The sequence below is a fragment of the Nycticebus coucang genome, chromosome 5, assembly GCF_027406575.1.
Source record: "Nycticebus coucang isolate mNycCou1 chromosome 5, mNycCou1.pri, whole genome shotgun sequence".
Taxonomy (NCBI): Eukaryota; Metazoa; Chordata; class Mammalia; order Primates; family Lorisidae; genus Nycticebus; species Nycticebus coucang.
The window spans coordinates 17250630-17262963 of record NC_069784.1 but is presented as its reverse complement, the minus strand read 5'-3'; the positions used below and the strand labels follow the sequence as shown (position 1 = coordinate 17262963).

The following is a 12334-nucleotide window of genomic DNA, read 5'->3' as shown; positions in this document are numbered from 1 at the left end:
TGTAGTGCTGCTCAGAACATGGCATCCTTTTTCCGCTAGTGGGAGTGCTCCAGGAGAGAGAACAAGAAAGCAAGAGCCTGCAGCAGAAACCACAGCCTTTTCCCAAACCTAACCTCACAGGTAACATCATGCTACTTCTGCTGTACATTATCAGTAACACAGACTTATCCTGGGATTAGAAGCAGCATTCTACACACTGGTCTGAATACCAGGTGGGGATTATTGGGGAACATTTGGATACAAGCTGTCTCCCACAAACTTGTATGTGTAATATACAATCTGATATTAAAAAGACAAATAAACCAATTTAAAAATAGGCAAAATATTTGAATATACATTTTATTAGAGAAAATATACAAATAGTCACGAGCACATGAAAAGATGCTGAACATCATTAGTCCTCAAGGTAATGCAAATTAAATTCACAATGACAAACCACCCACACTTACAAGCCCAAACATGACATTACCAAGTATTGGCAGTGATGTAGAGAAACTGGAACCCTTGGCTGGGGGAATGTAAAACTGTCATAGCAAAACACTTTCGCCATGTCTTAAAAATTAAACATAAACCTACCATATTGTACAGCAATTTCACTCCTGGGGATCTACTCAAGGGAAATGAAAACACATCCACAAGAAGCATTATACATGAATGCGGAAGCAGAATGATTCTTGGTCAACCTGAAAACAATTCAAATGCCCCTTGACTGGTACATGAATGAACGAATGTGTTATATCCATGTGATGGAATATTATTTAGCAATAAAAAGGAACAACCTACTGATATAAAAAAGGAACAAACACCATGGATTCTTTCTGTCATTTAGCCCCTTTTCCTAGTGTAAAGTCCACCACTTAAAGATCCAGACAGGTTCTGGTGATTCCTGGGACAACGAGCACCTCTAATCACCTCCAAAAGAGATTGTCCATATGATTCTTTAAGAAGCTACCTCCTTACAACCCATAAGTGGATTTTACTCCTCTCCAAACTTACTTCAGCATTCCTTTCAGCATTGCTCAGTCTAAGTGCCTCTTCCTCACTATGTTCACCTATTTAAAATTCCCACTCCGAAACCAATATGTGAATGAGTACCAGCTGAATTCCCTGCAAACTAACAGCCTCTGGGTGGCATAAAGCAGGCCTCCCTAAGAAGCCATTTCTTTGAAGTCTTCTCAGACAGCAAAGGAAATATGTATCTCATAAGACATTATGTGAAGATTAAGTAAAAGTGCTTAATGCCCAGTATGTAACAGTTATAATTTTTTTCTTTTGCCCAGGCTAGAGTGCTATGGCAACAGCCTAGCTCACAGCAACCTCAAACTCTGGGCTCAAGTGATCCTCCTGCCTTAGCCTCCTAAATAGCTGGGACTATAGGCACCCTCCACAACTACAGTGTCTGGCTAATTGTTTTTTTTTTTGTTAGAGATGGGGTCTTGATCTTGCTCAGACTGGTGTCCTAAGCTCAAGCACTCCTCCTGCCTTGGATGGAGTACTAGGATGACGGCATGAGCCCCCATGCTTGGCCAGTAATAATTTTTAAAAGTAGCTGAAAGAGATGCAAGGGTCATTTTGGTTTTTTGTTGAGTGTGTATGTGTGCAAGTGTGTAGATCCATTCCTGGGACTGACTTTTGGCCAAGTCTTTAAACAGGGGACTAGATATACACATAGATTATATACCTATATAATGAGAAGTAAAAATAAAATCCTAAGCCCTCTAATCAATTAAACAGTCTGCCTCTTGGCCAAGGGTACCCTAAAGAAACCTTAAAAACTGTGCTCCCAGCCTTAATGGGAGGGAGGCTGGGCTCACCTCACAGCTTCTCCTTTCTGCAGTTCAGACACAAATGACCAGCATTAATATTAAAATAGAAATTATGAGACTAGCAGAAGAGACTCTTGTGGCAATAAGGTACCCAAGACCATGCAGGTGAGAGGTAAGTCATGCAACTCTACACTTCAGGAATAAACTGTATTCTTACCACCACAAGGCTTTTCTTTTTCTCTAGCACAGTGGTTCTCTACCTTCCTAATGCCATGAACCTTTAATACAGTTCAAAGGGGTCGCGACCCACAGGTTGAGAACCGCTGCTGTAGCAGCTAAAGAAACACTAACATCAAGATAAGCAATATTAAAACAATTGCGGCTCATCCACTGACAGAGGCTGACTAACTGCCCCTGGTCCAAAAGCCCTAACTACAGCTTTGATTGGACAAGAGACTGAATTCTCAAAACTTTCTCCTCATGAGAAGAACCACTGACCATGGACTGGTTCTGCCCTGCTTTACAGAGGCTCCCTGCTTGAGTGCCCCATATGCCTGCTTCACCTTTTGACTTAATAGGGCCTAATTATAATACATTTAAATGTTCATTCTCCAGCCCAAAGTAAACATGGGTCATGAGTAAGATGCATGTTTGCTTATCACACAAATTTGTCTCCGTTTCATGAATTATCATTATCTTCCTATGGCCCATTGAGTAGGCCAATTTATTTGACATAAATTCCTGTTCCACCCCCTTTCCCTCAAGGAATCTGTTTGCAGGCTAGGTCAGAGGCTATGCTTCTAAATCGGTGAGAATGGTCACCTTGCAAGCTGTAACCTGTAAGAAATAAAGTTTCCTTTCTAGGTTTGTAAATTGCGCGATTTTAACTATAAATAAAATGTTCTCTTGAAAAGTCCTGTAGCATGTTGAGAATGGAGAACAGGCTGATGAGGGCTCTTACTGACAACAGAGTTGAAAGAATGTAATTTAACGCCCTCTTTCCTGCCTGAAACCTATCAAGATTCCCAGTAATAAGCCACCCTATATTAAGTTTGTGTCAGTTGCTGCTAGTGGAGTCCCACACATGATTTCCTGTCATGTTCATAATAATACTAGATTTGTAATACCATCGTCCCTAGTTTATAGGTTGAAAAAGCTGAAGCTTTTCATACAAGATTAGATTTAATTGTTGATTTAATTGTTAATACAGATTGGAGTGGGTGGTCCCATTTCAAGAGTGTAGAGTTTAACTTCTCTTCCCCGGGCAGGACTCCTGCGGTCTCTACCGGGCTGGCCGGCTACGCTGGGCGCTGCGAGCAGGCGTCCCCCAGGGAAAATTGGAGAAACCCCACCGAGGTGCGCCGGCTGCGGTGGGCGTGGCCTAAAGCAAGTCCTCTCCGGATCTGGGCGGGACCTCTGCAAGAGCCGTAAAGAGCACTGCAAGTCGTGAAGTGGCGGGGCGTGAAAGCATTGCTTTACGGCGATCCGGGCGACAGTGCCTGGCAGGAGTTCGGGGCTTAACCTTTCTCTCCTCCACACGTGGGCTGCTGTTGCTGCTCTGGCCAGTAATTCTTCCTGTAGGCGTGGATCAGCCACCCTGAAAAATTGAGGTGGGAGCAGAGGTCAAGGGTGGTGAGTTGATGGAGTTTGCTGCTGAAAGTGAAGGGACGTCGGGAGGTAGTTTCCAGAGTGTAGCTGAGGGGGCGCGGTTACATCCCAAGTCGGGTGGGGAGGGAGCCAGGGATTTAAGGATGGAGGAGGCCAAGGGTGGAGAGGAGGGGGATGGCCTGTCAGGGTTAGGTAGTGGACAAAAGGCAGAGATGGGAGTGGACTTAACAGTTGTGAAGCAAGAAGTGATGGACTGGCCGGAAATAGAAGACACGTTGGATGGCCAGTGGGTAAAGCAGGAGATACAGGATAGGCCTGAGGTGAAGGAAGAGAAAGCAGGCTTGTTGGAGGTGAAGCAGGAGATGGAGAGTGGTTTGGTGGTGAAAGAAGAGAAGCTGGATGAACCAGAGGTAAAGGAAGAGAAAGTGAAGGTGAAGGAAGAGGTGATGGACTGGCTAGAAGTGAAGGAGGAGGAGGAGGAGAACTTGAAAATAAAACAGGAAGAGATGTTCCTTGGTCAGAGCATAAAAAAAGAGGAGATGATGGATGGGATGTTTGTAAAAGAAGAGAAGGATTTCCTAAAGGAGGAAGTCATGGATGATACAAAGGTGAAAGAAGAGCCTCAGATAAATCACCAAGTGGGCTGCAAGCGAAAACTGGCCATGTCAAGGTAAGATAGGGAGAAATCCAGTTGGCGGAATAAAACTGTGATGTCCTCTTGTCTAAAGTGAAGGAAAAAACACTGTCAGCAGAAAGGGGAATAATGAAAAATAAGCATAAGTTTGGGTTTCTGGAGTCCGAATGGTGGTGGTTGGCAGGGTTGGGAAGGAGGAAGGTGTTGTTAGATGGTGACAAATGACTGTGAAAATACATGAAGTTTATGGTGTCCAATGGGTAATGGTCAAGTTAGGAAAGCAAAGTTTCTGGGGACAATAATATCCTTTGGAACATGATCTGGCTTGACTTTATATACTTTTGACTCAGTATTCCTTTGAAAGCAGTTAGAGACAAGAAAAAGTCTAATAAAACCAACAATGACAAAGCAAATTAAATTAAAATTAGAAACATACTTGACATTGCTAAATTGTCTAGCTTCTGTATGGGTACTATGAATATTTATTGCTTTTGATTTAATTTCCTTAGTGTATGATCAATCATGTGACAACAAAGGAAATAAAAAGTGGTCAGATTCTTGGGAATATTACCAAACAATGGACCAAATAGATGTAGCTATAGTTTGGTTGTTCCAAATCCTAGAAGAGCATTTGAAGAGATGATGGATAAAAACATTTCTAGACTATTTTTATGTCCATTCCAGATTAGGTGTGGAGTTGATGGTAGAAGATGCTACTGCTAGTTTTTAAATTTGACTGGATCTTATATTCTGTTTTCTGGTGTATGTACGCTCTTTTAAAATATCTAAACATAACTCATGGATTGGACTTCTTTGATACAACACATACACTCATACAATCATTACCAAATTGCCAGGAATTACAAGTTAAAGTATCAGTGAATAACCTCGTTCTCTGATTATAGTAGAAAAGAAGTGAAAAGTGAGAAGAGTCTTTTAAAATTTAGTACATGTTTTCTTCAGTTACCTACCACAAACACCATTATAAATGTAGTTGTTATTTGGAGACAGTTTTCTAAAGAATGATTTTCAAATGATGTTTGACATCTGTCAAATACTTTATCAGTTATTTGCATATTCTTTTTAAAAAAAAACTTGGCTTTTGCCAGAGATGCCATCTTCCAGTAATTTACCAAAATGACGAACTCAAAGGGAGAGAGAAGAGGCCCCTGATGTACATCTTCTCTAGGCCTTTTAGAAAACGTGGAGTTGTTCCTTTGGCTACTTACATGCGAATCTACAAGAAAGGTGATGTTGTAGACATCAAAAGAATGGGTATTGTTCAAAAGGCGTGCCACACAGATGTTACCATGGCAAAACTGAAAGAGTCAACAGTGTTACCCAGCATGTTGTTGGCATTGTTGTAACAAACAAGTTAAGGGCAAGATTTGCCAAGAGGATTAATGTTTGTAATTGAGCATATTAAGCACTCCAATATCCAAGAATAGCTTTTTGTAATATCTGAAGGAAGATGATCAGAAAAAGAAGAAAGTCAAAGAGAAAAGAGTTCTCACTTTGTGAGAACCAAAGGGAAGGGACTTGAGGTGCTGGAACCTATTCCCTGTGGCATGATAGGTGTAACACACTTTGCGACAGGCAGTGGAAAGTACACTGAGCTGCTGGAACCTATTCTGTGAATTCATGGCATAATGTATGTAAAAAATAAAAGGCTATTCTCTTTATTGAATAGAAATGTGTTGTCCCCTTCCTCAAAGAAATACTTAATCCCATCCACTGTATAATTGCATATATTTTATTCACTATGACTAAGTGTTTATAAATTGTGACAAGTAATTGAATCAGCATTCCGAGTTAAGAAATAGATTAAGTAGAATTAATATTTGATAACATAATAAATCGCAAATGGGCTTTTGTAGGTGTGAAACTTGTGGCACAGAAGAAGCAAAGTACAGATGTCCACGTTGCATGCGCTATTCCTGCAGGTGTGTATGTCACTTCCTACCTTATTACCTATATCTGTACCTTTTTAACCATAAAACATAAAAGTACTTCCTTTTTATTCCTTTAGTTTGCCTTGTGTAAAGAAACACAAAACAGAACTGACATGTAATGGAGTTCGAGATAAAACTGCCTATGTTTCAATTCATCAGTTTACTGAAATGAATCTCCTAAGTGGTAAGCCGTCTTATGCATATCAGACTGATGTTTCCTGGCCATCGTATATGTCATTATAATGTTTATTCTGTTATTTTGAAATTTTTAGATTATAGATTTTTGGAAGATGTGGCAAGAACAGCAGACCATATTTCTAGAGATGCTTTCTTGAAAAGACCAATAAGCAATAAACATGTAAGTATTTTTTTCCCCTAACCCCTCACAATTAGAATTCCTTTCAATCAGTAATTTTCTTTCTTTTTTTTTCAGTTGACAAATATATTGAGTGGCTACCATGATACTGGCTATTTTGGTTACTAGAAATATGGCAGTGATCAAAACAAAGTCTTTTACCTCATGGAGCTTGTATTTAGTGTGAGAGACAGGAAATGAGATACTATTGTAATTTCAAATAGAATTAAGTGCATGTAAAAAATAAAGAAGGCCCAGGAAAGTAATGGGAATGAAAATGATGTTTATTGGAAGGAGGTTATTAGGGTACTATTTTCGATAATGGTCAAGAGAAGCTTCTCTTAGAGGTGATATTTAAACAGTGATCTGAATGATAGGAAGGAGATTGTCATGGGAACATTTGGAGGAAGATTATTCCAGTAGAGGAAAGACCTGAGTGAGGAGCAAGGTCGGTGTGTTTCAGGAATTAAAAGAGGGACAGAGCGACTGAAGCATAGTGAGTGAGGAGAAGCATGTTGAGCATGAGGTTAGAGAAACTGGTGAGGGTTTCTGATGTAGTCTAAATACAAATAGAAATCTTTGGAAAGTTTCAAACATGTTTGCTTTTTGACCACCTTGACCTCTCTTGCTTTTGCGTGGACTTTGGAGGACAAGAGTGGAAGATAAGAAGCAGGGAGACCAGTTGATCCAGGTGAAATGATGGTGGTTTGGGTCATGCTGTTAGAATTATTGGGAAGTGATTAGTTTCCATTTTTGAAGGAAGAACTAACAAGACTTGCTGTTCTAATATGCTTAATTTTCATACTCTGCATTTATTTTTCATTCCTTAAACACACTATACAAAATTAAAGCTATTAATAGATATTTGAAATAGTTGGCAACTGGCGTTGTTCAGTAATAGTATCATATTACATGGAATTATGTTCATTTTACAGAGACCATTTTAGTATTGGAATTGCAAGATTTTAATACCTTTTAAAACTTTCATTTTATTGATGTTTCTGGTATAGACATGAAATTACACATACCTGAAAGGAAATTATCATGTAGCAACTTATTTTTCCTCCAGCTTAATTAAGCATAATTAAAATCTACTTAAAGATAAATTACTTTTTAAAATGTTTTAAATTGTGAAATATAGCATGCATATGAAAAATCATGAAGTGGAAATACAGTATATTAATTTATGGGGGGGGTTTTGTTGTTAGATGTACTTTATGAAAAATCGTGCACGAAGGCAAGGAATTAACTTAAAACTTCTACCTAATGGATTCACAAAGAGGAAAGAGAATTCAACATTTTTTGATAAGAAGTAAGTTAACTTCTTTTTAGTATTTTGTGTGTTCTCATTTGATCATGAACATCTTTTAAGGGGTGGTTTGCTATAGAGCATTGCTACCCAAAGTGTGATACGTGAACTTACTGTTATGACAAGGTAACTGCAGTAATTATGTCATGTGACTCTAATAGAACTTTGGGCTTGAAGTGTGTGTGTGCGAGAGAGAGTTATCGATCCTTTAAGAAACGTCTCAAATGTTAATATGTGTATGAATCATCTAGAGAGCTTGTTAAATATGTTTGCTTTTGATTTTTCAGTAGGTCTGGGTTGGAGTTTGATATTGTGTCTTTCTAACAAGCGCCCTGGTGGTGCTGATTATTTTAGAAGCATATTTTCAGTAGCAGTGCCCTAGAACACTCTCATACTTTGGAAATAAACTGTTTCTTTGAGAGCTAAGAAACCATGGAAGTATTTCAGGGGCTTCCAGGATAAAACAATGAGTCAAAGTAGGAGCCTTCTACTGTTGTAATCAGAGCTCTTTTATAATTCTTCCTACATTGAGATTGCAAATACTATTTCATTTAAAATCTGGCAGTGAGGAAGAAGGGGACTTTGAAAATCATTTACTCTAATGGTGAATGTTTGCGTGCTGATAGTATAATAGATTAATTTGTGGTTTTCTGAAAGTGTTGAGTGGGAAAGGCCCCAAAGTCATGATTTTGATTTCTAAGAGTCAAAAGAGTAAAAAACCTAAGAAAGTCCTTCCCTCTTCAGCCTCATAGCAACTGCAGAGCCTCTGAATAAATCACCTTTTTTTTTCTGGGCTTCATCTGTGTGATGTGGGAGTTAAGGTGTACAGATTCTGAGGTTCTTTCCAGTTTTACTATTTCATAAATTGAAAAGACAGAGCCACTATAATTATCTATCAATATTCTAATAAAACCGTTCACCTTTTTGAGGCTGTTACATAATTAGAAGATGGTATTATCCATTTATTTTATGTTTCAAGACAAATATTTATAAAAGTGGTTTTCTTTCTTCCTGGTTGGCTTCCAGGAGTAACGCCTTGCATTTATCAAATATGAGATGATTCCTTTGTGCATTTGTAGACATATGTAGAAACTGAAATAATTTGTTTGAAGTTTAAGATAACTAATAGTTTGTACCTTCTCAGATATAAAATGTGTTCTTTTTTGTATGAAGAAAATCATTCATAATGATTGTCATCAGAGGTTAGTTCTTTGTACTATGAAGCACGTAGCCTCAAGTCTAACTTTTTTGTGCCTCTAGGTACGTAAATGTATGTGTATGTTTTTCAAGAATATTACACTCAATGTTTTCTAGGTTTAGTAACTAAATGTATTATTTTCTGTTACTTTGAAACACTGTAGGTCTCTGAAATGGCAAATCAGACTCTTTTTGTATTAGCTTTTTATTCATGAACATATAGAAATTTGGGGTTGATTTTCTTATATTTTTAGTGTTTTTCCACAAGGAAATTAGCAGCATATTACATAATAGGCATTAGAGTCAATTTCTTTTTTTTTAAATTAGAGTCAATATCTTACTGTCTTTTACATCCGTAAAATGGAGCTGATGATAGGTATTGTGGAAGGTTGTGCCCTTTAGTGTTATTAATTCACTTGGGCAGTAACTGGCATGCAGGAACGAGTAGCTATTGTAAAAATAATACATCCACATCATAGAAAGTTTTAAAGGAGACATAGCACCAATAATTCTACTATCTAGAGATGACCTGTGATAACATTTCAGTTTCCTTCTAATTCTGTTTGTTCTTTCTTTCATTTAATAAAGTAAAATAATATTAAATACCTAAAACTATAAAAAGTAACATTCTCTCCCCAAGTTAAAAAGTACTAGTTTTTTATGAGTATATGCACATAATTTTTTCTTGCACCTAGATTTTCCATTTAGCAATATATTTTGACCTTCTTTTCTTATTAATGCAAAGCTACTTCATTATTTTTAAATAGTATATTCCAACTTTGACTATATCCTAATTTAACTATCCCCATATTCTAGTTTATCCTTTTTCTAATTTTAATTATTACAAATAATGCCATAACAAATATCGTTGAACAAATTGTTTTTTGTGCTTATGTGACTTTTTTCATGGAATCATTTCCTAGAAAGTGAAGTTACTGGATCAAAGAGTACATGCATTTAAACTTTTAGAGAAACTCCCAGATTGTCCTTCTCAAAACAGTACTACTTTGTCCCTTCATCCAAAGAAACAAGAAGATAGTACTTAATTTTAGTTATACCTGTACTTTGGTTGAATATTAATTCAGTTGAAGTAATATTCAACTTTGGTTGAATATTAATTCAACCAAAGAGAATATTAATTCTCTTTAATTATTAGAGGCTGAGTTCTTAGATTTTTTTTTTTTTCATTTCTTTTTTTTGCAGTTTTTGGCCGGGGCTGGGTTTGAATCCGCCACCTCTGGTATATGGGGCCGGCACCCTAGTCCTTTGAGCCACAGGCGCCACCCAATTGTTTTCATTTCTTGTTAAGACATTGCCAGATGTCCACTGAGGAAGCAAAATTACCCCTCTTTTAGAACCACTGATTTAGATAAATACAGAAGACATACTTACTGAATTTATAGTTCCAATCTCTTCTCAGTAATGTATGATAGAATCAAGATTCTGATGTCCTGTGCTTCATCTTTAGGGGGAAAAAAAGAAAAAAAGACATTTCAAAGTACCTTATTCAGGATACCTATTTTATTAGTCATTCACATGAAAACGACCAAAGTTTTACATGATTACAATGATATTTTCTGGACAGAAGGAAGAAGGGGATATGAAATTTTTTTCAGCTACCATGCCCCCAGTATTCCATTTCTGAGAGACTAGTTTTCAGTACTTTTTTCAGCTAACTTTCTAAAGTTGGTTAAAGCTTTGACTCAGAGAAACTTGAATTTCCATATTGACTCCTATTTGATTCACAGATGACCTTGAGCAAGATCTAACATACTGGGTTATTGAGAGAATTAAATGAAATAATAACTGAACAACAGTGCTGGGACGTAGTAAATAAAAAACAGTGACATTTAAAGGTCTACATTCCATTGTTTGAAATTCTTGGCAATAGACTACATATACTGTATATTACATTCCCCCCTCCTAGGTCTGGGACAGGTCTACAAAATCAAATAATACTACTACTTCTACAGAGAAAGCTGTACATGTTCACATTATAATGGATACATTGTGAGTGCAAACTGGCCCAGTCAGGTTTTGCCACCAAAGGAATTAAGAAAAATTTTGTTGTTTTGGAGACTTAGGGATTTTGGAATTATTGATAAAAGATTTTGGTCTTGTACTAAGGTTATTATTAATACCCTTTAGGTATTAAATTAGTCCTTTGCTTATTTAAGTAGCTTGAGCTACAAAATAGTCAAAAATTCAGTTCAAAGTTGTTTGAAATTTAAATGTGTTAATGGTAACTTTTGAGGAATCTGAGTCAGGAATTTTTTATACTGGTTTTGTAACTTTTCTGTGAAAGTCTGAAACTGTTTTCCTCCCAAAAGTTTTAAATGTTTCCCACGTGAAGTGTGACTAATGTGCTACTGTGCTGGAATTACCACTGTAGAACTATCAGCAGGTAACTGTAGCAGCCGATGAAGTCTGTACCTTAGAAGAACAATTTCATTCTAGCCCAGGCAGCCTTTATGGCAGGAGCTTTTGACCCGTATGACTAAATCTGCTAAAATTGTATGCAAAATGATGTGTGAATTTTTCTAAGAATAAGAACTATAATTTTCACTGATAGTGAGGTGTCATAGTGAGGTATAACATTAATCAGTCTGTGAAGTCAAAATGTATTAAATCAGTGGTTCTCAACCTTCCTAATGCCGCGAACCTTTAGTACAGTTCCTGTGGGTCACGACCCACAGGTTGAGAACTGCTATATTAAATGAAGATGAATTTTAGAGGACTGGTGAATTTGTAAGAACATCATAATGGATAGCTTTCATGAACAAAGAGAAGTTCAGGGACACTTATGTTAAGAATAAGTTAAGCCAAAGTAAGATTGACATTCTCTATTAAAAATAGAGGAGCTTAATAAATGTAGGCTCGCCTACTTATTTTGGAACAGATCCCAAACTACTTTAAGATAGTGGCTCTTTCACCAGTAATTTCTTTACCTAATCTCTTTATGAGGTTTATAACTTTATGTTCACTTTCATCTAGTGCTAATAAAAACTATTAGCACTAGAAAGAAATATGAAAGATCTATATGAAGAAAACTTAAACTATACTGAATGACTTGAAAGATTTGATAAGTGGAAACAAGTGCCATGTTCTTTTTTTTTTTTTCTTTTTTTTTTTATTGTTGGGGATTCATTGAGGGTACAATAAGCCAGTTACACTGATTGCAATTGCTAGGTAAAGTCCCTCTTGCAATCATGTCCTGCCCCCATAAAGTGTGACACACACTAAGGCCCCATCCCACTCCCTCCCTCTCTCTTTCTGCTTCCCCCCCCCATAACCTTAATTGTCATTAATTGTCCTCATATCAAGATTGAGTACATAGGATTCATGCTTCTCCATTCTTGTGATGCTTTACTAAGAATAATGTCTTCCACTTCCATCCAGGTTAATACGAAGGATGTAAAGTCTCCATTTTTTTTAATGGCTGAATAGTATTCCATGGTATACATATACCACAGCTTGTTAATCCATTCCTGGGTTGGTGGGCATTTAGGCTGT

At 37.3% G+C, this 12334-nt stretch overlaps 1 protein-coding gene across 1 annotated transcript in view; it reads left to right on the top strand.

The window, feature by feature from the left end:
- Positions 1 to 3261: 3261 nt before the first annotated feature.
- Positions 3262 to 12334, top strand: part of ZNHIT6 (zinc finger HIT-type containing 6) — a 53750-nt gene continuing 44677 nt past the window's right edge. The window contains exons 1-5 of the mRNA XM_053592636.1: positions 3262 to 4044; positions 5886 to 5951; positions 6038 to 6144; positions 6233 to 6318; positions 7524 to 7627. Coding sequence (XP_053448611.1) covers positions 3407 to 4044; positions 5886 to 5951; positions 6038 to 6144; positions 6233 to 6318; positions 7524 to 7627 — 1001 coding nt within the window. The 5' untranslated portion in view covers positions 3262 to 3406. The remainder of the gene's footprint in view (positions 4045 to 5885; positions 5952 to 6037; positions 6145 to 6232; positions 6319 to 7523; positions 7628 to 12334) is intronic.